Here is a 27,470-nt window from a genome sequence, read left to right as displayed (position 1 = left end):
CCAGCACACTAAAAACAAAATTCAAGCTTCCAGCCGAGGGGCCGATTAATGTGGAGCAGAGCTGTGATGGAAAGTGACAGATAGGAGTGCACTTCAGCGAACGCTGCTGGCAGCACTTACAGTCTGGTGGGAGACGTGCACAAAAAATGTATCCACAGCACCTGGCTTCACTCAGAATATTGTTTTTCTGTGGAAAAGCCATTCAGGATGTTTTCAGCATCTCTCCCTGCCAGTTTCAGTCAAGGTCAGGTCCCGTTACTCCCACCCTGCAATCACGGTTGAAGTGCAGCCACCTCTGAGTGAGATCCAATCATTGCTGCTCCAAGACAATGACACTCGGCATGCTGGGACTCAGCCACATGACACCAAAGAGCTTCTCCTACTGTTTTCTTTCAAGATAGAGGCCACTAAAATGAGTCACATGTTGTCTTAGGCACAGCAGCCATTAAAGTACGGCATCAGTTTTCTAAGAATATAATTGTTAAACAAGCTTCTTTAAAGGGACTGAATCATGCAAAATCTGATTTTATTCACCTTTTTACAGTCTTAGTCATATTAAACCGTTCTTGACAATCAAGCTGACTGTTCTACTCACCTTTGACAGTAGTGGTACTTGTGTGTATTTTGTACTGTCTGGATTGTCTGAATGCTAAAACCTGATCTTTAAAGACATTTAGATACAAATTCAGAATGAAGAATCAGCTCTACATTTTTACACATGTGCATGTAGTTCGTTACTCAAACAGAGAGTTATTACAAATTAATCTGTTAACCTGTAATATACATTTTGGGGTGTCAGAATGACAGGGCTCTCTGTATATCAGCAATATGATTATCAAATATTAATGTCTTTACTTTGATTTACTGTCTTTGATTTTGTCTTTGAGCTCATTCTCCATATACACATTTATATACATGTGTTTATATAAATTATTTATATAAAAAGCTGTATATAAAAAGTATTTATATATATATATATATATATATATGTGTGTGTGTGTGTGTGTTTATCCGTTAAATGAACCATTCACCCATTTGGGTTGTTTATTTCACTACAAGCATATTTGTAAAGTAAAAACACTTACTAAGAGATCTTCTATTGTACATACTTATGCATTGGCATTTCTGTGTAAATCTGAGCAAGCCACATGGAAAAATGAATTCCTCCATGTCTGTTTTTCCACAACAATTTCTTTGGTGAAAGACTGAATAAAAATGGTTTCTTTCTATGTTCTGTCACTGAAAATCTCTTCTCAAACTCTGCTTGAAAAGACAAGCTTAGCTGTGTGATTTTCTCCAGCTGCGAGTAAAAGATCATCTCCAAGCAAGACGCACACACTTTTCCTGAGAAATTGTACTTTAAGGAAGGGGTTGAACAAAGTCTCTGTGACATTTTGTTACAAAGCTAGTCATAGAACTACAACAAAAAGCTGACCAGGACACCTGGGTGCGTCCTGGTCAGCTTTTTAGTGCTCTGCCTCCTTTAGTGCTCTGCCTCTTGATGTGGATCTGCACCAAAATATAATCAGGTCTTCCTTGGCTCAAGGTCTACCTCTGCTAAGTTTAAAAAAAAATTGGTTAATGTCTTTTTACAAACAAGCAGACAGCCGCAAACCATAAATTCTTAAGCAAAGGAAATAACTGTGCACCAGTTTTACATTTGAGTGCACAAATTAATCCATTAGCGAGCACTTATTAATAATCTGTGAGTCCAAATAAGATGTTTTGTAATCACAGATTGTTAATTTAATCATTCTGAGCTCTTTTGGTCCGCTCCCTTTGTAAAGTTGTTTCTGATCATGCAGACTGTAATCTAGATGTAATTTTCAAATATACCTGTAGAAATCAGCTCGGAGAGATGGGCTGTGTCTTCCAAATCATATTTACAGTTTTGACAAGAAATTCAGAAGAATTGCATATGGAATCTCTCCAGCTGAAGTCTTTTCCCAGTGTCTCATTCATTTAATGCAACATTGGTTTTCTAATGAGGCTAAAAACATTTGTTTTATCCATGTGGCAACAATGAATGTATCTTATTTGTGTTGTGTGTTGGGGGGTGTGGCTGGACATTTTGGTGTTCTTTTCTTTTCTTTGCTCTCCAGGTGGCATGAAAACTGATTTGTCTGTGGAGAAGGTGCTGGCTGAAGAGTCCTTCACCCTCATCAACATCATGTGCAGCACCTGTGAATGGTGCTCACGTGCAGCCTTAAAGACTTTCAGCTGAAGCAGATAATTGGATGGCGTTCTGCATTTAAGTCATGTGTGATTCAAGCAGAATTGCCAGGAACTCGACCTTGTGATGTTCGTTTGTGAGACGCTGAGGACCGCGCCTGGGTTTGACACATCGTGCCTCTGAGGGAAGAAGGGTGAGGGACACATGCTGTCAGCACACATCAGAGGTGATTAATTGTTTGACTAATTGTTGATAGTAACTTGGTATTTTGTTACGCAGTATATTTGAATTGTGATGAGAATTGTGCAGCTTGCTTCTCACTGCCGTGGCGTGCGGACAACTGATCCTCCATCTGTTGTGAGAAGCTGCTCATTTGCATAAAGCTTAAAATACAGACCTGAATGTGTTGCTGATAGTGTGTGTCTTTTGAAGGATATTGGTTGTAACTGCTGACTTACCTCACCTCTTCTATCCTTCGCAGAGAGTCGGTTTGTCGTGTCCACCTGGGGGGTGTTTGGCGGTAATAGTGAGTCCGGAAGCGCCGGGCTTCGATCCTTTTGGGCGCTGGAGAGCGTGCCAGCCTTCACTCCACCAGAAGGACGCTATTTTAGTTTTTACACTTTATTATGCACCAGCGGGTGAAATAAAGAAATTGTTTTTGTTATTGGAACCGCTTTCTGGTTATTTTTAGCGCTGGGTTCCGTCTGACGCAGGTCCGCTCCTCAACCCGCGTCGACACATAACAATTTGTTGTGCTTTATGGCATGCGATCAATTTTTGTGTCAGATAAAACATTCCTATGTGGGCTGACGGATCATCTTAAAAAAAAAAATCATACTTCAGAACAGATCTCGTTGTGTGGTTTTAGTGTGGGGGTGTGTCTTGTGGTGTAAGGTGGGATGTCAGTGGAACACGTGTTACTGTGATGACACAGCAGACTCCTCTAAAAAGCTGTATAACTGCAAGATCCAACAAAGCAAATGACACAAGACGCTACCAGCAAAGGTTAACAGCAGACAGCACAGGAGAATCCATCTTCTTTCTGTGTTTTCTGGAGACTGACGTGATGTGCTTATGGGTGATCCTTAGACTACGGGCACTTATTATGTCCTTTGATCATATTGTATGAAAAACAGAAAAAAGGGGAAATTTCACACTTTTATAGTTATCTTTACAATGAAAGTGTGTTAAGAAATTTGTTCTAGTAGTCTATGATGACTTTTTCACCTTTTTTCAGCATCATTATATGCAAATATTGCCGTTTTGTGCTTGTCCCACACCCAGACTTTTGATCTTCAGTGATAAAAATGAATGGTAAAGAAACATTTTTTCTAATGTTTTAAAATATCTCTGAATAAAATATCAGTAAAATAATCAAAACATAATTGGGGTATTCAATGTCATACAACTGTTGTGATTTTTTTTTTTAAACAAAATGTAGTTGTCCCACACTATTGCCGTAATTTCCACTACAACACTGTAATGTCCCTTTAAACAGTTTGTATGAAAGATTGGGTAGTTTCTATGGAGATAAACAGTGACATCAGAGCACATGTATATAGCGCCAAATCACAACAAACAGTTGCCCCAAGGCGCTTTATATTGTAAGGCAATGGTGTGGTGGAAATTACATTTACAAGGCCAATAGTGCCCGTAGTTAAAGAATCACCCTTATATGGCTACTTTGTTCCCAAACACTATTACTGTCGTCCCTACAGAATGGAATATTGAATGTTCAAGGGTGCATTTCCTCTTTGTAATTGAAAAGAACTGATGGTGACACATTTGTGCGTGCAGCCAGACAACTTAGTTTGGCGTAGCGGTTAATTAGAGAAAGTGATTGTTGGGGTGTGAATGTTTTTACACCCTACACATAATAGACACTTGGTGCCGTCACTGATACAGCAGCTGCAGATAACCTTCAGTCTCTGTGGAGGTCTCACACATATTTCACTCGTGCACTCTGCTGCCTTATCAGGATGCTGACAGGTCCCTGTTTCTGCTTCTTCATTATGCAAATGCATGATTGCCTTCTTTTACCTTCTAAGAGAACCAAAGGAGTGCCCGTGTCTGTCATCCCTTGTTGCCACAATAACTCAACACTTCTAGGTATTGCTTTCATATCAGGTACATATGCTCTCGACCAAAATCCTGGACAAGTTCACACTTGAGCACTCTCTGACTCTTGATACTCTGTGTGCTTCTTACCCTTTGTGCTGCTATACAATGCTGCTGGAACCTCAGTTTCCCTGAGGGAGTCTTCCCAAGGGATCAGTAAAGTTGTATTTAATCTAATCTCATCTAATCTTAGTTCAGAGTCGGTGAGTTTCACATATTTGTCACACCAAAAACTCCATGCTTTCAGGTACATGCGCTCTCTAGTCCGCAGTCTTGGACAGTTTTGTACAGGAGTACTCTGTGACCCTTGTTATCTCTGTTAACCTTGTGACCGAGTTAAAAGTAGGGCAAGTGCATGTGCTGCTTACACAGCGTGGGTATCGGGTGTAAAAAATCAAAGTGTCGGCAATGACACATGCGTTGTGCACTGCTTTGTTCCCAGTGGAATATAAGCTCCTAAATGTGTAGGCAGTAATTAGTAATTCAACAATACATTTTTAAGATCGCCTGTCCAAACCTGTTAACAATTAACGTAAAGTTCACTTAATTTCTGAGGAGAGCCTCGTGGTTTTTGCTGCTGTTATCCACCTGAATGTCAAACCTTTTTTTAATAGATTCTTCTGATGTTGCCTGTGCAGATGAAAGATTGCTGTCATGGCATATCAAGTGCTGATTTACTGTATAATAGATTCAGCGATGTTGCTTCCTGCTGTGCTGCCACCTGTTCTGTCAGCCGCGAGGCAAGCCGTGGCTCACAGATCCACGGCTCGTTTACCAGCACGCAGCACTTCAAAAACAAGCACATCACGATTAACCAGTCAAAGCCTCTTCCAGAAGCGGTCTGAATGAGATGGCACCGCCTAGGCGCAGTCTGTAAACATACATATTGTAGTTGGATGAAGTAAGTCTGGATAGGATGAGTCTGGTTTGTCAATAGAACCTCAGTGTCATCGTGTCTTGGCTCTGCCATGTGTGACAGTGATGAAGAGCCTTCTCACTGAAAAATGAAGCCATTAGCTGGAGCGAAGAGGACTGGCACTGGGCAACCCATGCCCGTGGGCATGTGAAAGTCTTCCTCTCTCCCCTCATGTTCTACACTGGCGTTAACAGGACAATCCATCTTAATCAGGGCGCAGTTCACACGGCACTTGTACCAGATGACTTTTTATTCACTGGAGTGACAACTGCATCATTTCCTTTTTAAATTGATCCCCCAAAAATGGGACACTAACAAAACAAATTAGATTATTAGTAAAATCATTCATTTAATATTCAGGATAAATTGGGACATTTTCCAGTCGGACCGTGCCGTGTGAAAGGACGGCAGAATCTGAGCCCTGAGGGCGTCTGGTGTCTTCCAGTCCCATCCTTCTTTCACTCTCTTACTTTGGGTCTGACATATGACCTTCCCAGCATCAGCAGGATGTAGGAGATAAGACAGTTGCCTCCAAATTGGTTCTCAGCACCACTGGGCTGTTGATTCATGCAGCAGAAGTTGCCACCAGCGCTGTCAGTCGGAATGCATGTCTGCGTGTACCTGATATTCAAATGTATGCACGTATGATGAAGCATGTGAATGTTTTGAAAAAGGTACGGCTCAACTTGAGCAGAAACGCTGCAGCCCATCCGGAGATATTAACATCAAATCAGCTCAGGCTGCAGGGTGTACGGTCCCGACTCGGATATTTGCATCTTCATGCCCTACCTAAAAGCTTTTTATACAGACAAAAAAATGTGGCGACATGAAAGATTTACAGTTAGTTCACAGCTTTGTAGTGTTGTATTATTCTCAAGTCCGATGTTGTTGTATGCATATTAATACCTGTGGGCAAATTACTACATGTGCAATTTAAAAAATTTATAAAATCAAAAGTTCCAAAATTGAGTTTTCTTTATTCGCTGTTCATTCATGTTATATGACATGTAAAAAGAATTCAATAATTATTCACCAAAAAATGTGTTAATTTTCATTTTGAATCATGAACATAACATGAGTCTGCAAACATTTATTGGGTGTTGAGATGATGTTTCTTTCTGTTGTTTGTGTCTCTGCAGCGTGCAGGAATCATGTATGATGATGCCAGAGTGTCTTCTCCTAACGATGGTGCAAACAGAATGGCTGCAATTTCTGCAGCAGGAACCGCTGCAGGTCCAGGAGGGGCATCACCATCTGCAGTTCTTCTGCCTAAACCTGAGGAGCAGCAGCTCAAGGAGGAGGAACCCGATCCCAAAGTAGAGCCTGTGCTGTTGAAAAAGCCACACAGAGAGATTCTGGACCATGAGAGGAAGAGGAGGGTGGAGCTGAAATCCATGGAGCTTCAAGAGATGATGGAAGAGCAAGGGTGAGTATAAACAAAAGTCTGAGCACATTTTGTTGCAAAAAGTGAGTAAATACTTCAAGTGTTCTGGGTATTTCATGCCCGAAGCTATTAGCATTTTGCAGACAGATTAGCTGTTTCTTTTCTTTCTTTTTTACAGTTAAGTTATTGGTTGGTTTCTACACCATGAAAATACTCTCTGTGTTGTCAGGAACTTGACTATGACAGCTGTGCACCTGTAGGGGAACCGTGTTCACAAGCTGAACTAAAACATTAAATTCAAAATCTGCTACCTGCCAAAAGTAATTTCATTCCGTTCAAGAAAAAGACACCCCTGCAGAGAAATGTAATAAACACAAAATAGCAGCTGCTGCCAGCTCAGCAGCATGATACAGAAATGGGATGGAACCAGAATGACGTTCAGGAACTGAGTTCATCTGTTATATTTCCTATTTCAACATCACACTCAAATGATAGTTTTGTGATGTGAGATCAGATTAGGTTTGATAAATTGGATGTATTTACGTGGGACCTACAGAATCTTCCCTATTGTTGATATGGTTCCTTAAGTTCATTTAAACTTTGAGGTTGTCAGGTCAGGTCTGCCGCATCCACCACACTCCAGAACCATCTTGGGTCCATCCCCACCTCTTGAAAGTAACCATTTATCTCTCTGTAGCCAAGTGTGTGACCTTGGCCTTTTCCAGCTTTTCCAGCTGCTGGGGTCTTTAACACTGAGGCACCGATGTGCTGGATCACATCCAGAGAAACATGCTACATGGTGCCACGTGAGAGCATGTTTGGAACAAAATAGTCCCCTTTGATAACCACACACATCCTGTAATAGTCCTGCTGAGCTTGGATCCCCTTGATGTGCAACCCCAACTCAGAAAAACGTGGGTCGATATGGAAAATGTGAATAAATCATTCTGCACACATTACAAAGGCATGGCTGCAGAAGTAGTTCTGGGTACTGGACTGGGCTGCCTGTACCTGGCCTGTCAACAACAGAGAATTTGTAGAGAATTTTGAAACGAAAAGCTGATTGATGACTATGCCATATTGTCACACACCTTAAGACGTGCTTGCAGGAAGAATGGAACAAAATAACACTTGAAACGGTTTGTTGCTTGTGTCGTCAGTGCCAGAACATCTTTTAAGTATTGTGAGAAGGAATGGCAACATTTCAAAGTGGTAAATGCTTTTTTTGAAATGTGTTGCGAGTCTGAAATGCAGGAATGGATGCATAGTAACAAATGAAATTGGGTTGACCACACAAAATGTGAAATATCTTTGGCTCATACAGTCCGGAATGAATTGGAAGTCAAAACAATGTTCAAATCACTGCATATTTATTTCTTTATTTTTGCATTACTATACTGTTCCATCTACTTTGTAAAGACACCGGTGAGTGAGACCGACATAAAACTGCAGGTTACGTTTAGGCCACTTATTGATCCCTCTTGTGTCGTGATGATAAGAAATAATTCTGTGGTTTATTGCTGTAAAAACGAACACGTAACTACCAAGCAAATTTGTTTGAAGGATGATTATTATTATTATTGATGACAAATTAAGCTGGATAATGCACATAAATTATGTCAAATCCAAATAGTCAAAATCCATTGCAATTCTGTACAAAGCCCAACATTTCCTCTCTCAATATTCATTAATTACTTTACACTATGCACAGGGTTGCCAACTTTAGAACCTCGGCCGGCACGAGACTGCACGCACATAGCGCACCAATAATTTTTGGTAACCCTAATTAAAAAAAAAAAACAGTACTCTGTTTGATTGTTCTTCTCTCCACATCCATCCTCCTTCCTCTTTCTGAAATATTTCAGCAAGCTCATCCACTGTACAAGCGTGTGTGAGGCAAATAAAGAAAAATGCTTAAAATGGCTGAGGGTCAAGATGGTCCTGGTTGGTCTGGGGGTTTTAGCCATGCTAATGCTCCCCAGAAACACTTTCTGCAGTGAATTTGCAAGGAGAGATAGGGAGGCAACTATTTATCCAACTCTTTACAAGTTGGACAAACTCTGTCTTCATATGACACCAACTTCTTTGCTGTGTGAGTCTTCTTTCCAGAACGAGAGAGAACTCAAGCCTCAAGCCAGGAGGAAGACTCAAGCCTAACACCACTGAAATGATCTTGTTTTTAAATAAAAATCTTTGAAGCTCCCAAATCCCCTTAATTTTGTACAACTATGTCATAACTGTCCCTAATTGCAGATGTATTTCACAATTTATATCTCTATTGCATACAGTATTTTATGATGGCACAATCACATTATAACACAAGTATATTATTAATGTCTTTAAATGAAGATATAGTCAAAATTTCAAAATGCACGTCAAACCTTTATTATTTAAAATACATAACAATGCCTGTTTGGTCTATGCAAGTACTATGTTAAAGATTGGCCAGCAGATGTCGCCATATTTAATTGTATCAATTGGTTCAAACACTCCCCCTATAGCTGCCACCTTATCGTGGTGGGGGAGTTTGCGTACCCGGATGATCCTAGGAGCTATGTTGTCAGGGGCTTTGTGCCCCTTGTAGGGTCTCCCAAGGCAAACAGGTCCTAGGTGACGGGTCAGACTAAGGACAGTTCAGAACCTCCATGACCAGTAAAAAAATCAAGGACTGAGACGTCGCCCGGTATGGCGGAGCCGGGGCCACACCCTGGAGCCAGGCCTGGGGTTGGGGCTCGCGCACGAGCGTCTGGTGGTCAGGCCTTAGCCCATGGAGCCCGGCTGGGCTCAGCCCGAAAGAGCAACGTGGGCCCACCCTCCTGTGGGTTCACCACCTGCAGAGGGGGCCATGGGGGTCGGGTGCAGAGAGGATTGGGTGGCGGTCAAGGGCGGGTGGCCCGGTAGCCCGGTCCATGCTCACAGCCCCTGGCTGTTGGGATGTGGAATGTCACCTCACTGGGGGGAAGGAGCCTGAGCTTGTGTGGGAGGTTGAGAGATACTGACTAGAGATAGTCGGGCTCACCTCCACGCACAGCTTGGGCTCTGGTACCCAGCCCCTGGAGAGGGGCTGGACGCTTCATTTTTCTGGCGTTGCCCATGGGGAGAGGTGGAGAGCTGGGGTCGCATTGCTTATTGCTCCCCAGCTCAGTCGCCATGTGTTGGAGTTCACACCAGTGAACGAAAGGGTCGCGTCCCTACGCCTTCGGGTCGGGGACAGGTCTCTCACCGTTGTCTCGGCCTACGGGCCGAGCAGCAGTGCAGAGTACCCGACCTTCTTGGAGTCCCTGGAAGGGGTACTAGATAGCACTCCGACTGGGGACTCCATTGTTCTCCTGGGGGATTTCAACGACAGTGGCGACAGTGAGAACTGGAGGGGGGTGATCGGGAAGCACGGCCTCCCCGATCTGAACCCGAGTGGTGTTCAGTTGTTGGACTTCTGTGCTAGTCGCAGTTTGTCCATCACGAACACCATGTTCGAGCACAAGGGTGTCCATAAGTGCACGTGGCACCAGGACACCCTGAGCCGGAGGTCGATGATCGTCTTTGTAGTCGTATCATCTGACCTTTGGTGACGTGTCTTGGACACTCGAGTGAAGAGAGGAGCAGAGTTGTCGACCGATCACCACCTGGTGGTGAGTTGGATCCGCTGGGAGGAGAGGAAGCCAGTCAGACCTGGCAGGCCCAAATGTATCGTGAGGGTCTGCTGGGAATGACTGGCGGAACTCTCTTTCAGCGAGGTCTTCAACTCCCACCTCCGGGAGAGCTTCTCCCAGATCCCGGGGGAGGTTGGAGACATGGAGTCCGAGTGGACCATGTTCTCCACCTCCATTGTTTATGTGGCCGCTCGTAGCTGTGGTCGCAAGGTCTCTGGTGCCTGTCGCGGTAGCAATCCCCGAACCCGGTGGTGGATGCCAGAAGTAAAGGATGCCGTCAAGCTGAAGAAGGAGTCCTACTTATCTTTGTTGGTAGGTGGGACCCCGGAGGCAGCTGACGGGTACCAGCAGGCCAAGCGTGCCGGAGCCTGTGCGGTCGCAGAGGCAAAAACTCGGGTCTGGGAGGAGTGCGGGGAGGCCATGGAGGAGGACGGCCGGCCTTGAAGAGATTCTGGCAAACCGTCCGACGCCTCAGGAGGCAGAAGCAGCTCTCCACCAGCACTGTTTACGGTGCGGGTGGGGAGCTGTTGACCCTGACTGGGGATGTTGTCGGGCGGTGGAAGGAGTACTTCGAAGATCTCCTCAATCCCATTGTCATGTCTTCCGAAGAGGAAGCAGAGACTGGGGACTCAGAGGCAGACTCGTCCATTACCCAGGCCGAAGTCACCGAGGTGGTTAGAAAGCTCCCCAGTGGCAAGGCTCCTGGGGTGGATGAAATCCGTCCTGAGTACCTTAAGTCTCTGGATGTTGTGGGACTGTCTTGGCTGACACGCCTCTGCAACATCGCGTGGCGATCAGGGACAGTGCCTCTGGATTGGCAGACCGGGGTGGTGGTCCCTCTGTTTAAGAAGGGGGACCGGAGGGTGTGTTCCAACTATAGGGGGATCACACTCCTCAGCCTCCCCGGTAAGGTCTATTCCAGAGTACTGGAGAGGAGAATTCGACCGATGGTCGAACCTCGGATTCAGGAGGAGCAGTGTGGTTTTCGTGCTGGTCGCCGCACACTGGACCAGCTCTACACGCTCCATCGGGTGCTCGAAGGTTCATGGGAGTTCGCCCAGCCAGTCCACATGTGTTTTGTGGATCTGGAGAAGGCGTTCGACCGTGTCCCTCGGGGCACCCTGTTGGGGGTGCTCCGGGAGTACGGGGTCCGGGGTCCTTTGTTAAGGGCTATCCGGTCCCTGTACAACCACAGCAGGAGCTTGGTTCGCATTGCCGGTAGTAAGTCAAACCTGTTTCCAGTGCACGTTGGTCTCCGCCAGGGCTGCCCTTTGTCACCGGTTCTGTTCATTATTTTATTTATTTACATATTCTGACGGCATCAAAACAACATTTGAAACGATCTGAATGCAGTTGATTGAGCTCTGAGCTTGTTCGCTCACAGCGAAGCCTGCCGACATGTTGTGCCACTTGTGTCCACATCCACTGGACCCTGGCCAGGGAGGGTGAAGGACATGTTGTTATGTTATAACATGTATATGTGGCACTGTGCGTGCGTCAGAGGCTTGGTGCAGTGCCCAGCAGCACAGCTGAACGGGATGTCTCCGCTGTAATGCACGTATTATTACATGTACACCTCCTAAGTCTGTAGCAGGTATGATGTGGAAATGTTTGCCCAGCCCATGACATCATAAATAAACATGTAACTCACCTCCAGTACCTCACGTTCCACAGCGCAGCACAGACAGCTGGTCAAGTCCCTTTCACCCGCTGCGCTGTGTGCTGGCAACATCGATCAGCTGACAGATACATAATCCATCTCTTGTATAAATAAATCCTTTGTGAATTGTTGTCCCACATTGATAATCCAACTGCAGTTGTGTTAAGATGCATATCAAGCAGCAGCAGCTAGGAGTCCAGCTGGACAAATAACATCTGTCAGTGCAAGTATATACTGATCAAACTCCTAAAGGGAACAGCAGGCGATCACTGACACCTGTCAGCCTGTTTGTGCACTCTCTGGATACAGAGTGGCTGGTACATTTATGGACACATGTACACACAGCTGAGCGAACATTTCGGCCCCACACTCGCACACTGCTTTGATCACCTGCTCCACACGCAGGCAAACGCGACTCGTTCAGCCATTGTGAACACACTCGGATCACCTGTTCTATGCACGTACATGCGCGCACTCCGTCATGTGAGACACACACTGATGAGAGGTCAGTTTAGCGCTGAGAACGAATAGAGATTTGATTGCGTGGGTGAGTGAGTGAGTGACTCTAATGTCTGTGCCGTCTGACTGCATTCTGAAATATGTTTGGGCTGCATCCTGCAGGTGTGCACGAGGCAGTCCGGATGCATTTGGTCCACAGCTGGCCACGCCTCTTTTACTCCAGACTGCATCGGTTTATGGCAGTATTTGCCGTGTCGGAATGGCTCCCCCACATTCTTGCTATGTGTGACAGGGGCTTAAGTTTTCTCCCTGATGGTCAAAAAGTTCTCAGTAGTAGAAATGATTGTCACTAGTAGGGAAATAAATGGAAATCACATTGGTACCAAATCAGATGAGTATGGCTGGTCGTCAATCTGCGTTTACAAACAGCAAGTGTGACAACAATTCACTTGTGACGTGGGGCATTGTCCTCATGAAACATAACCCCAGTTACCAGCTTTCTCAAGTGTTTGGCCTTGTTAGCCACATGTAGCTAGAGCAGGAAAATGGCATATAATAGTCCTTGTTTATGGTTTTTATGGTTTTACTATTTGAAAGGTAGTTAGACCACAAACACAACAGTAGCAAAAATAAGATCTTCTTCTTCTTTCGGTTGCTCCCAGTAGGGGTCACCACAGCAGATCAGTCGTTTCCATCTCACCCTGTCCCCTGTCACACCAACCACCTGCATGTCCTCCCTCAGCACATCCATAAACTTCCTCTTTGTCCTCCCTCTTCTCTTCCTGCCTTGTGGCTCCATCCTCAGCATCCTTCTCCCTATGTACCCTGGGTCCCTCCTCTGCACAGGTTCAAGCCATCTCAAGCTTGCGTCTCTGGCTTTGTCTCCATACCGTCCCACCTGAGCTGTCCCTCTCATATGTTCATTCCTAATCCTGTCAATCTTTGTCACTCCCAAAGAGAATCGCAACATCTTCAGCTCTGCCACCTCCAGCTCTGCCTCCTGTCTTTTTGTTAGCGCCACTGTCTCTAAACCGTACAACATAGCTGGTCTCACTACTGTCTTACAAACTTTCCCCTTCACCGTTGCTGATATTCTTTGGTCAAAAATCACTCCTGCCACCTTTCACCACCCACTCCACTCTGCCTGCACTCTCTTTTTCACCTCTCTGCCACACTTTACATTACTTTAGACAATTGAAACCAAGTAATTAAACTCATCTACTTTCATCACTTCTACTCCTTGTAACCGCACTATTCCACTGGGCTCCCTCCCATTCACACATTTACTCAGTTTTGCTCCTACGGACTTTCATTCCCCAGCTCTCCAGAGCATATCTCCACATTTCCAGGCGAGACTCAACTTGCTCTCTACTCTCATGACAAATCACAGTGTCATCTGCAGACATCATAGTCCATGGAGACTCCTGTCTGATCTCATCCGTCAACCTGTCCATCACCATTGCAAACAAGAAAGAACTCAGAGCTGATCCTTGGTGTAATCCCACCTCCAATTTGAATGAGTCTGTCATTCCTACTGTGCATCTCACCGCTGTCACACTATCCTTGTACATGTCCTGCACCTTCACATAATTCTCTGCCACTCCAGACTTCCTCATACAATACCACAACTCTTCTCTTAGCACCCTGTCATAAGCCATCTCTAAATCCACAAACACACAGTGCAACTCCTTCTGGCCTTTTCCATACTTCTCCATCAGTACTCTCAGAGCAAACATTGTATCTGTAGTGCTCTTTCTATGCATGAAGCCATATTGCTGCTCACAGATCTTTACCTATTTTGTAAGTCTAGCTTCTACTATTCCTTCCCATAACTTCATGCTGGGGTTGATCAGCATAATGCCTCTGTAGTTACTGCAGCTCTACAAATCACCCTTGTTCTTAAAAATGGGAACCAGCGCACTTCCTCTCCACTCCTCAGATATCCTCTCACTTTTCTAGATTTTATTAAAAAATCTGGTTAGAAACTCCACTGCCATCTACAGTATGTAAACATTTCCATGCCTCCATTAGAATGTCATCTGGACCAACTGCCTTTCCATTTTTCATCCTCTTCATAGCAGCCCTCACTGCATCCTTACTCTTGCACTTCCTGATTTATTCTCTCCACATCATTCAGTCTTTTCTCTCTCTCATTTTCTTCATTCATCGCCTCCTCAAAATATTCCCTCGACCTTCTCAACCTACTCTCCTCACTTGTCAGCACATTACCGTCTGCGTCCTTTATCACCCTAACCTGCTGCCGATCATTTCCAGCTCGGTCCCTTTGTCTGGCCAATTAGTACAAGTCCTTTTCTCCTTCCTTAGGGCCCCTTCACACATAAGTACAACTCAGGGCAACTCACGGTGAAACAGCTTGTATGAGCGAACCACAAAACATCCTGGTGTGATGTTCGTGCACACGATGGTGTCTTTCGAGCAGGAACACAGTGCGAGCAGCAGCTGCTGCTATTTCTCTTCCTATTCACACCATGATACAAATTGAGCTCCTTGCCAAGGCTCCTGCTCTTACTTGCCTTCCACTTGGTCTCTTGCACACACAGTATGTCTATCTTTCTCCTCTCCATCATATCAGCCAGCTCTCTTCTTTTACCAGTCATACTACAAACATTCAAAGTCCCCACTCTCACTTCCACCCTTCTTGTTTTCCTCTTCTCCCACTGTCTCTGGACACATTCTCCTCCTCTTCTTCTTCTTCACCCAGCAGTAGCCCAATTTCTTCCGGTACCATGTTGGGCAATGACTTGAGCTGGTATAGAAATTTGATTTGTTCCCTGCACCTTAATAAGTAATATCAGTAATAAGATATATAGTGGATATTCCACATGAGACAAACTAAAACATTTTATAATGACTGAGTTGCAATAATATGTATACAAATAATGAATGTTTATGAGTTCAATGGTACGAATATTTCATGAGGTGAAAGCTGGAACATACCATTCAATGAAGCGAAGCCTCGTTGAATGGTGTGTTCCAGCTTTCACCGAATTAAATATTTGTTCCATTGAAAGAATGTAAAAACATTCATTATGTGTTTTGGTGTGTGTGTAGGTGTGTGTGTGTGTGTGTAGGTGTGTGTGTGTGTAGGTGTGTCCAGAGTGCAGTGGTACCAAACGTATGGAACCAAATTTGCACTCTAAATGGAACCAAATCGCACTCTAAATGCAGTGCAACACAAAGGGGATGAATAATCCATGTCATGTGACATACAAAGTACCAATCAAACGACAAGGATCCACTCAGCCGTTATATAACATTTGCCATATAATCTAAGTTAAAGTTTTGGAAATTAGGTGGTGATTTTATGTTTTGTCTTGGATTTCTTTTTTTTTTTTCCCTTGCTAATGCAGTGCACGAAAATGGGTCTAAACAAAAGACTAAATATTTGTGGCCTCCTAAACTGACACACACCAACATACACTTACAAATCATTTGCAGGTTTTCAATTGGAGCTATTTCTGCTGCCACTATATATCACTGGTGCAAATTATGCTTCCTCCTCATGTTGGTGAATATTTGTTGGAAACTCTTTAACTCCAGGTTAATGGCTTTACCTTTATTAATGCTTATTAGTGTAGTTGCCATGGAAACAGTCAGTTCAAGACATAGGCCATCTTTTTCTAACAATGCACACTATCTCTCGGAGTGCGCTGATACCGGCCTTTATAGAAAATGTAGTGACACCGGCTCTTTGAGCCACACATGTCCACGGTCTGAATCAGAGTTTGCCATTATGCTCAACACTAATTACCAGAAATGACTGGAATCATTTTGAATACCAGTAATTTGGGATTATATGAAATGCACTTTGCAGAACTAAAGATCAGTATTAACTCAGCATTTTTTTTACATTATTCCATGATTATATTCTCTTTCAGACAGAGAGAGGCACCAGTTAATTGCTCCTGTGAAAGCATTGACAAACCAAATGAAATCAGAGGTGTTTAAAATTTAAAATTTCTGAATATTGTTCTCGCCTGTTGTCTGTTTCATTATGATAGCAATGCACCTGCACTGTACCACACCTCATTTCGCACAGATGAGAGCAAGTCAACTTGGTATTTAAAGAATATGTGCAGTGGGCATGAAAATAATAACTGTGATGAATGTTTCTGTGTAGGCTCTCAGTTGTCCAGGTGGTTTCCATAGTAGAGAAGCTTGACTCTTCGACTGGACTGGGTTGCTTGACGTGAGGACGTTTCGCTTCAAATCACAGAAGCTTCCTCAGCTAAAATTCTTGCTCTGGTAGTCTGACTTCTGTCTTGAGCCTTGTAGAGAAGAGAGTCTCTACAACCCAGTCCAGTCGAAGATTCAAGCTTCTCTACTATGTGTGATGCATGTACTCAGAGTGAATGGGTTGAAAGAGCAGATGATCCAAGATCCAAACGAACAACTCAAGTCTGGGAGCATGGGCTGGTGTCGCACATCCACCACTTCACACAGCCGCCCTGGGTCATCCTGGAAAGCCTGGATCACCTTTGGCAGATAACTGGTCCATCCCCAACTCGAGAAAGTATCCATCTATCACCAGGTGAGACATGGGCGTGTCCTCATCCTTCTCCATCTGCTGACGTCCTAAACACTGAAGCACCCATGTGCTGAATCATGCCCAGAGAAAGACACCACATGGCCACAGTGTCACGGCTGGTGCTCTGTCACTATGCAGATGATACGAGGGTAGATCGAAAAGTTCACGGCCTCACCTAGAAGGCAGGGCAGCATCTCCAAATCTATGATGCAGTTGTAAACTATTATGCCTTGTATGGTTATGCACTAATGTTCATGCATCTGTCTTTATTTATTTTTAGGTGAGGCTCTTTGAAAGTCTTCAGATCTAGTGAAGATCCAAAATTGGACACAAAAGAAGCTCATGTGGTGATTAAATATCTGCATAAAAAGGGCACGACACCCAAGGCAATCCATGATGACATGGATTGCCATTGCCATTGAGTCGGATGATGACGTCATTAAGGCTGTAGAGTCCTACCTGAAGGACCAAAATGAAGCCTTCTACCATGAAGGCATCGGAATGTTGGAGCACCGCTGGACAAAGTGCATTGAGGTGAAGGGGGACTGTGTTGAAAAATAACCAGGAACTACGAGTATCCTGACAACCCTTCTTGGTGAGGCTGAGAACCTTTCGATCTACCCTTGTACTCCTCCTTAATCAAAATCTTTAATTTATTGGTATCTTTATCATTTTAATACAGAAAATCTTAAACGTGATTGTGCCCGAAAGAACTGGCTTTGTGAAACACAACATGCCATCGCTGTTATGTTTCTGAGCATGCTGGCCTTCCCTTCACTGTGTGTGACTGAGCCTGTCAGGCACTGAGGCCTCATTAAGACCGGTGTCTAATTCTGGAGGTAGAACAGAATGATGGAGCTGAAATAGAACCGCTGGACCGTCCAAATGCAAAGCTGGGGGATGGGAGCTGATCTGCTGGCCTGACATAGACGTAGTTTCTCCTGGTCTGAGAGCAAAGTAGAAGTGCTGTGGTGTTTCGTAGATCAGTGTAGCAGTTCGGTTAATCAGGACAGAAGACACGCATTCAGAAACTCCCGCTGATCCGCTCATCTCCCTCAGCCGACATTACACGCTGCTTTTTGAGAGAATGTTAGCGCTCTGGACGGACACGAGTCATCTTGAGCTACAACAAAAGCAGATCGTCATTTGCCAGCTTGGCTCAGTGCCCCCCCCCGCCTTTGTCATTTGTGATGTGCCTCTTTAAATGAGAGTGTGTGCAGGATTAAAGGATAGAGTGGAGGATAAAATAGAGGAACGGAGGAAGACGACAGCTCCAAGAATTAGACACAATTAAGACTGTGGCTGGAGTCTGCTTTCATTTGTTGTGGATTTGAACCAGGAGTCACTACAGAGTCCTTGGTCCTGACTGAGGCCTTGGTGAAGGATGAAGCTCAGGGGCAGGTTGGATGGGCGCAATTTTCTCAATCCTGCCAACACAACAAACACTCCCCTCTGTCCAATTCAGGCCGAGTCCTCTCCAGAGCTAAAACCACAATAAATAGTCTGAGTGATGGCCTCAGCGTGAGAGCCAACTAGAGGAGCTGGAGGAGGGAGGAATCTAGTCACTTAACCAAAGCTTGGCAGCAGCCGTCATTTTGTTGGGCTTTGAGTGTTGTGCTGCTGCTTGCTGCGTTTATGTGCACTTGGTGATCCGGAGGTTCTCCACAGCACTACAGGTTCCCCAGCACGAGGGGCTGGTCTCTGTTTTCAGAAGCTGCCGTGTGGTTGGTCAGATCTGTTAGAGGAGCTCTTGTAGGTCATGATGAAGCTCAAAGTGATGCTCCATCAATTCATTTTCAAGCTAACAGTCAGGTTAGCTGTCAATACTGGTTTCGGGCACTGGAATAGCAACTGCCGAAATAATCTCCAGCTCCCCGACTTCCTCATATATGTACATATGACACCAGCTCCACTCTTGTCTTGTTTTGATGTCCAGCAAACGTGACAATCAGGTGACATCAGGATTTAGTCATATCATGTAATGACACTGTCACTTGGGGGGGGGACAGACACACAGAGGATGGGAAGGAGAGGAACAGTAGTAGCCAGTAAACCCATAGCGAGCAGTATTTCTGGTATTTATATTTGTGTATTTAAATTTGCAAATTGTTTTTATGTTTACTTTCACTTTTGATACTTGGTGTGCTTCTTAACCTGTGTGCTGCTATACAATGCTGTTGGAACCTCAGTTTCCCTGATGGAGTCTTCCCAAGGGATTAATAAAGTTCTGTCTAATCTAATCTAATCAGTGGGCTAAATATTAGTCTTCACTAATTTCAGTCACAACGAGCAACTTGTTCTTGTTAAAAATGCCTCAAAAATGCATAAAAATGTTGTAGCTGAATAACAGATCACTAAGATGGACAAATATGATGAACGGTTAGTAATTACTTGTTTTCTACAGATGTGTGATCACTAAGAACCTCCATTTTCACACAGTGTCAGTCTCCAGGAGAAGTGGAACCTCAGCAGCTGCAGCTTCTGAACAATATGATCATCAAGAACTTTTGTTTTCTTCCTCTTAAATGTAATAAGAAACTCCATCAGTTTTGTGGAATCTTTTATAATCTTCCATGCTGTTTATCCCTCAAGCGACCAAGCTATTTTAGCTACTAATATGGTAGCATAATTATAGCATCAAATAGAGAAGAACCGGTGCTCGTACATATGTCAATACTTTAACACAAATTTCATTGAACCCATCAGTCATCCTTTGTGACAATCATGAGGTATTTTCATCCTCACTCTGGGCATCAAGAATCAGTCTCAGTGCTTGTGCAGCTGTAAATCTCACTATTCTTGACTGTTGTCCAGGCTTCCCGGCAAAACAGTAATATATAATGATTAGAGTTGTCAAATTACAATACCGTCTGAAGCTGTAATGTCAAAAATCTCATAATCCTTCTCTGGGTCATAAGTGACCCCACACACTGTAAAACTCAATGAGTTTCTTGAACTCAAACCATTTGAGGAAACCGATTGCCTTAAACCATTTGAGTTTGCCAACTTAAATAAAATCATTTTTAATTGTTAAAGTTTTAGTAGCTTAACAATTTATAGTTAATTAAACTTATGTAAATCTAGTTTATGTTTTTCAATAAAACAGTGACAAATTTCTGTCTAAAACATTTGCATTAACATTTTGGATTTGATTTTTTTATGTATTCGTTTTACTTGTTTTTTTATTATTATTATTTTGAATTGAATTTGAATTTATTAGACACCCATGCAACAAAATTTCACTCATATACACACAAAACTCTTAAACAAAGTAGTCAAAGAAAAAAGACAGTAAGAAAAAAAATAAACAGTGTACACGGTGCATAAAGGTGTAGGCAGAAGCAAAGCTTCTCAACACCTACACCCCTCCATGAAATCAAATCAAACCAGGCATATGTACCTGTTCATAAACGTTCATTTCTAAACAAAATCTGAACAATAGCAGCTCATAATTACAATTAAAAGAAAACAAATATTTCCCAACAGCTCCCAATACCAGCTGGTTACCATCTACATATTTCAGTAGAAAAGGTTCAAGTATCAAACCTTCATACAACACAACTCAACCACTTTCCTTCATATCTGGAGAATACCATTTCTTTGTATAAATGTTTGAACCGGTTGATATCTGGACATCGCTTGAGTTTCTCAGGTAGATTATTCCATTTTTTAGGACCACAAATGGAGACACAGAAGCATTTCCCGGTTGTCCTAGCACCAGCAATTTTAAAATGATACTAATCCCTTAAATTATACATTCCTTCTCTTTGTGTAAAATATTCTTGAATTCTAAATGGTGATTGCTTATTTTTTGCTTCATACATCAATTGAACAGTCTTGAATGAAATCATATAAAGTTTTAATATCTTTGATTTAATGAACAGTGGATTGGTATCATCCCGATACCCTGCATTGTGAATTATTTTACCAATTATTATGAAAATTATTATGACTCCGCCCATTCGCTCCCCTTGGGACGCGAACTCATGATCTACGGCATGGAAGGCAGACTCTCTAACCTGAAGGCTAAAACCCAGGGCTCTCGCTTTGGGTTTTAACAGCTGTTGGGAGTGAGGTTTACTAACTACATCTGCACAGCGACACCTGCTGGCCTCCGTTACATGAACTCAATTAAAATGAGTGAATGAAATGCACTGGAAATACATCACCAACACTTAAATGCCTCAAAACTTTAATTGCACTTAAAGGAACTGAGTTGTTATGACAACAATTCATTTTTGAGTTACTTTAATTAATGGAAATGAGTGACTGTAATGTTTTTCAAAGTTTGAGTTACATTAACTTAATTATTGTATTAAAATGGAGTGTTCGCTTTAACAGTGCACAAGTTTGGCTTATACTTGCCACACGGATCGGCCGATCCTTTCAGAATTGTGTGAACAAATGCAGGACAAACAGATTGACAAATTCATAGTAGGAAACTTTTTTTTATTAAAAAAAGGTGCACAAAAATAAATGACCCCACTTGGTCGCTTGAGGGTTAAAGACACATTCATGTTGGTGTATGTAAAGCAGTCGCCAACTGAAAATCTGACACGGTGAATATAAGCACAAATAAATCTGTCCTGTCACAGTTATTTTCATATAACTTTATATAGAAATAAAGTATTATAATTGACCTAATTACACATATTTGATCAAATTGAACAGTTTAAAGGTTTTCACCAAGCTGTATGTAATCTTATGAGCACTGATATGTGCCAAATGCAAGTTTAGCATCACAAGCGTTTTTTTTTTTCTTTTTGTGCCACCCTGTGGTCACATTTGGTGCACAAGATTTCTTCTGCAACTGTATTTTGACTTCTGTAATAAAGCACGAGTGTTTTTTAGTATGTCCTTCAGCTGCTGACATGGACATGGTTGGAAAACAATGAATTTTAAATTATTGGCAGTTGACAAACAAGCTTTTGGTGTCATTACACCCCAGACATAACCCGAGCAGTGTGATTATCCCATTTTCTTTGCATGTATCAAGCGTTTCACTCGTTGCCATAATAAGTAGTGGTTTGGTGTCATAATGTCATAATAATAACATACCAAATTGAGTGGAGCTGAGCTGAGGGGTTAGTCTGAGTGTAAACGTCCAGGCTGTATATCAGGGGTGTTTTCTACACTAATTGAAGCATAATGATTGTGTACGAGTTGAAAACCTGTAGAGTCCGAGCTTTTTTTTTTCCACCTCTCTAATGAGTTCTCATCATAGGGCCTCATTCTGTAACTTATTCTAAACACCCACAGGCACCAGGATGACCCACCACCACCCGCGCCCCAATTACTCGGGATGACTTACTCATGCGTACATGGGAGCATAATTTATCACCAATGGTGAACAACCTTCTAAATAAGAGGCGGAAGGAGATGATTTACTTGTGCTGCTTTGGCCTGCAGAAAAATAGTGTTTATGTGGGAAGTGAAAATAATAAATATCTGTTTTTTATTTTTGTTTTGTTTAATATTGTACATACAAAAAAAAGACAACACAGCAAAGTAGCAAACGCCTGAATTTACTCATGCAAGTAAATAAATTTCATGCCTTTTGTAGAATTTCTTTGTTTTTTTTACATGTAGTGCATTATATTGCACCTGTATGTGTGTGTACATTACACTACAGCCCACAATCTGGATATGGTCTTAATTTATAAGTTTTTCTTTGTAAAAATGCTCGAGATAACATGTTTCCATCGGTTGTAAAGGAATATGTTACTAGAAAGTGAAGTGTTGTGAGTGTGAGGTTGGAGAGCAGATTGTGATATTATATTATTTAGGGACCCAAAATAACAAAATACCACAAAATAACTGGACCACAAAATAACTGGAAACACCTGTTTTGACTGCAGTGAATTGACGCCTCAGTGAAGCTTAGAAACCACTGTAGCAAAAGAGCTGATTTTAAACTTTTCAAGCTTTTGACAGCTCTTGCTTGCCTCTACTGGTGGTTGGCTCTCACTGCGGTATTGTATCACTTCCTGTTCCGGAGCACAGCGGTGTTTTTCTGTATCTGTTAGCTGTTTAATCTGCGCAGTTAGATTGATCTAGATAACTAGATAACGATTTGTTTCACAGTGTAATCTTCACGTGCCTTAACTAAAGCACTCCCTCTGCTGAATCACCTCTAAATTATTTACACATTATTCACTTTGTGTGTTTTTAGGAATTCGCTAGCTTAGTGCAGCTACTAGCTCTTAGCCGGTTTAGCATGGCGGCTTCTCCTGTCTCTCCTGCACTTTTCTGCTCTGGGTGTGAAATGTTTAGTTATTCCTCGGCCTCCTTTAGCAGTAATGGTACTTGTAATAAGTGTAGCTTATTCGTAGCTTTGGAGGCCAGGCTGGGCGAATTGGAGACTCGGCTCCGCACCGTGGAAAATTCTACAGCTAGCCAGGCCCCTGTAGTCGCCGTTAGTTTCCCTCTGGCAGATCCCAAGCAGCCGGGAAAGCAGACCGACTGGGTGACTGTGAGGAGGAAGCGTAGTCCTAAACAGAAGCCCCGTGTACACCGCCAACCCGTTCACATTTCTAACCATTTTTCCCCACTCGACGACACACCCGCCGAGGATCAAACTCTGGTTATTGGCGACTCTGTTTTGAGAAATGTGAAGTTAGCGACACCAGCAACCATAGTCAATTGTCTTCCGGGGGCCAGAGCAGGCAACATTGAAGGAAATTTGAAACTGCTGGCTAAGGCTAAGCGTAAATTTGGTAAGATTGTAATTCACGTCGGCAGTAATGACACCCGGTTACGCCAATCGGAGATCACTAAAATTAACATTGAATCGGTGTGTAACTTTGCAAAAACAATGTCGGACTCTGTAGTTTTCTCTGGGCCCCTCCCCAATCGGACCGGGAGTGACATGTTTAGCCGCATGTTCTCCTTGAATTGCTGGCTGTCTGAGTGGTGTCCAAAAAATGAGGTGGGCTTCATAGATAATTGGCAAAGCTTCTGGGGAAAACCTGGTCTTGTTAGGAGAGACGGCATCCATCCCACTTTGGATGGAGCAGCTCTCATTTCTAGAAATCTGGCCAATTTTCTTAAATCCTCCAAACCGTGACTATCCAGGGTTGGGACCACGAAGCAGAGTTGTAGTCTTACACACCTCTCTGCAGCTTCTCTCCCCCTGCCATCCCCTCATTACCCCATCCCTGTAGAGACGGTGCCTGCTCCCAGACCACCAATAACCAACAAAAATCTATTTAAGCATAAAAATTCAAAAAGAAAAAATAATATAGCACCTTCAACTGCACCACAGACTAAAACAGTTAAATGTGGTCTATTAAACATTAGGTCTTTCTCTTCTAAGTCCCTGTTAGTAAATGATATAATAATTGATCAACATATTGATTTATTCTGCCTTACAGAAACCTGGTTACAGCAGGATGAATATGTTAGTTTAAATGAGTCAACTCCCCCGAGTCACACTAACTGTCAGAATGCTCGTAGCACGGGCCGCGGCGGAGGATTAGCAGCAATCTTCCATTCCAGCTTATTAATTAATCAAAAACCCAGACAGAGCTTTAATTAATTTGAAAGCTTGACTCTTAGTCTTGTCCATCCAAATTGGAAGTCCCAAAAAACAGTTTTATTTGTTATTATCTATCGTCCACCTGGTCGTTACTGTGAGTTTCTCTGTGAATTTTCAGACCTTTTGTCTGACTTAGTGCTTAGCTCAGATAAGATAATTATAGTGGGCGATTTTAACATCCACACAGATGCTGAGAATGACAGCCTCAACACTGCATTTAATCTATTATTAGACTCTATTGGCTTTGCTCAAAAAGTAAATGAGTCCACCCACCACTTTAATCATATCTTAGATCTTGTTCTGACTTATGGTATGGAAATAGAAGACTTAACAGTATTCCCTGAAAACTCCCTTCTGTCTGATCATTTCTTAATAACATTTACATTTACTCTGATGGACTACCCAGCAGTGGGGAATAAGTTTCATTACACTAGAAGTCTTTCAGAAAGCGCTGTAACTAGGTTTAAGGATATGATTCCTTCTTTATGTTCTCTAATGCCATATACCAACACAGTGCAGAGTAGCTACCTAAACTCTGTAAGTGAGATAGAGTATCTCGTCAATAGTTTTACATCCTCATTGAAGACAACTTTGGATGCTGTAGCTCCTCTGAAAAAGAGAGCTTTAAATCAGAAGTGCCTGACTCCGTGGTATAACTCACAAACTCGCAGCTTAAAGCAGATAACCTGTAAGTTGGAGAGGAAATGGCGTCTCACTAATTTAGAAGATCTTCACTTAGCCTGGAAAAAGAGTCTGTTGCTCTATAAAAAAGCCCTCCGTAAAGCTAGGACATCTTACTACTCATCACTAATTGAAGAAAATAAGAACAACCCCAGGTTTCTTTTCAGCACTGTAGCCAGGCTGACAAAGAGTCAGAGCTCTATTGAGCTGAGTATTCCTTTAACTTTAACTAGTAATGACTTCATGACTTTCTTTGCTAATACAATTTTAACTATTAGAGAAAAAATTACTCAAAGACGTATCGTTATCTTTGGCTGCTTTCAGTGATGCCGGTATTTGGTTAGACTCTTTCTCTCAGATTGTTCTATCTGAGTTATTTTCATTAGTTACTTCATCCAAACCATCAACATGTCTGTTAGACCCCATTCCTACCAGGCTGCTCAAGGAAGCCCTACCATTATTTAATGCTTCGATCTTAAATATGATCAATCTATCTTTATTAGTTGGCTATGTACCACAGGCTTTTAAGGTGGCAGTAATTAAACCATTACTTAAAAAGCCATCACTTGACCCAGCTATCTTAGCTAATTATAGGCCAATCTCCAACCTTTCTTTTCTCTTAAAAATTCTTGAAAGGATAGTTGTAAAACAGCTAACTGATCATATGCAGAGGAATGGTCTATTTGAAGAGTTTCAGTCAGGTTTTAGAATTCATCATAGTACAGAAACAGCATTAGTGAAGGTTACAAATGATCTTCTTATGGCCTTAGACAGTGGACTCATCTCTGTGCTTGTTCTGTTAGGCCTCAGTGCTGCTTTTGATACTGTTGACCATAAAATTTTATTACAGAGATTAGAGCATGCCATAGGTATTAAAGGCACTGCGCTGCGGTGGTTTGAATCATATTTATCTAATAGATTACAATTTGTTCATGTAAATGGGGAATCTTCTTCACAGACTAAGGTTAATTATGGGGTTCCACAAGGTTCTGTGCTAGGACCAATTTTATTCACTTTATACATGCTTCCCTTAGGCAGTATTATTAGACGGCATTGCTTAAATTTTCATTGTTACGCAGATGATACCCAGCTTTATCTATCCATGAAGCCAGAGGACACACACCAATTAGCTAAACTGCAGGATTGTCTTACAGACATAAAGACATGGATGACCTCTAATTTCCTGCTTTTAAACTCAGATAAAACTGAAGTTATTGTACTTGGCCCCACAAATCTTAGAAACATGGTGTCTAACCAGATCCTTACTCTGGATGGCATTACCCTGACCTCTAGTAATACTGTGAGAAATCGTGGAGTCATTTTTGATCAGGATATGTCATTCAAAGCGCATATTAAACAAATATGTAGGACTGCTTTTTTGCATTTACGCAATATCTCTAAAATTAGAAAGGTCTTGTCTCAGAGTGATGCTGAAAAACTAATTCATGCATTTATTTCCTCTAGGCTGGACTATTGTAATTCATTATTATCAGGTTGTCCTAAAAGTTCCCTGAAAAGCCTTCAGTTAATTCAAAATGCTGCAGCTAGAGTACTGACGGGGACTAGAAGGAGAGAGCATATCTCACCCATATTGGCCTCTCTTCATTGGCTTCCTGTTAATTCTAGAATAGAATTTAAAATTCTTCTTTGTACTTATAAGGTTTTGAATAATCAGGTCCCATCTTATCTTAGGGACCTCATAGTACCATATCACCCCAATAGAGCGCTTCGCTCTCAGACTGCAGGCTTACTTGTAGTTCCTAGGGTTTGTAAGAGTAGAATGGGAGGCAGAGCCTTCAGCTTTCAGGCTCCTCTCCTGTGGAACCAGCTCCCAATTCAGATCAGGGAGACAGACACCCTCTCTACTTTTAAGATTAGGCTTAAAACTTTCCTTTTTGCTAAAGCTTATAGTTAGGGCTGGATCAGGTGACCCTGAACCATCCCTTAGTTATGCTGCTATAGACTTAGACTGCTGGGGGGTTCCCATGATGCACTGAGTGTTGCTTTCTCTTTTTGCTCTGTATGCACCACTCTGCATTTAATCATTAGTGATTGATCTCTGCTCCCCTCCACAGCATGTCTTTTTCCTGGTTCTCTCCCTCAGCCCCAAGCAGTCCCAGCAGAAGACTGCCCCTCCCTGAGCCTGGTTCTGCTGGAGGTTTCTTCCTGTTAAAAGGGAGTTTTTCCTTCCCACTGTCGCCAAGTGCTTGCTCACAGGGGGTCGTTTTGACCGTTGGGGTTTTTACGTAATTATTGTATGGCCTTGCCTTACAATATAAAGCACCTTGGGGCAACTGTTTTTTGTGATTTGGCGCTATATAAATAAAATTGATTGAAATTGAT

The 27,470-nt window shown here is 42.8% G+C and overlaps 1 protein-coding gene and 1 long non-coding RNA gene across 2 annotated transcripts in view; both read left to right on the top strand.

Moving 5' to 3' along the window:
- The window catches only part of srrm3 (serine/arginine repetitive matrix 3), a 304,377-nt gene that overhangs the window by 128,822 nt on the left and 148,085 nt on the right, over nt 1–27,470 (top strand). Inside the window, exon 2 of the mRNA XM_034177539.1 lies at nt 6,354–6,633. Within this exon, the coding sequence (XP_034033430.1) occupies nt 6,359–6,633 (275 nt within the window). The 5' untranslated portion in view covers nt 6,354–6,358. The remainder of the gene's footprint in view (nt 1–6,353; nt 6,634–27,470) is intronic.
- On the top strand, nt 17,324–26,986 carry LOC117516701. The gene is made up of 3 exons (XR_004562522.1): nt 17,324–17,534; nt 20,300–20,305; nt 26,977–26,986. It is a non-coding gene; the product is annotated as an uncharacterized LOC117516701 (long non-coding RNA).

This window comes from Thalassophryne amazonica, chromosome 9, assembly GCF_902500255.1.
Source record: "Thalassophryne amazonica chromosome 9, fThaAma1.1, whole genome shotgun sequence".
Classification (NCBI taxonomy): domain Eukaryota; kingdom Metazoa; phylum Chordata; class Actinopteri; order Batrachoidiformes; family Batrachoididae; genus Thalassophryne; species Thalassophryne amazonica.
Note: the sequence above shows the minus strand (reverse complement) of the source record. Positions and strands in the feature narration are given on the sequence as shown.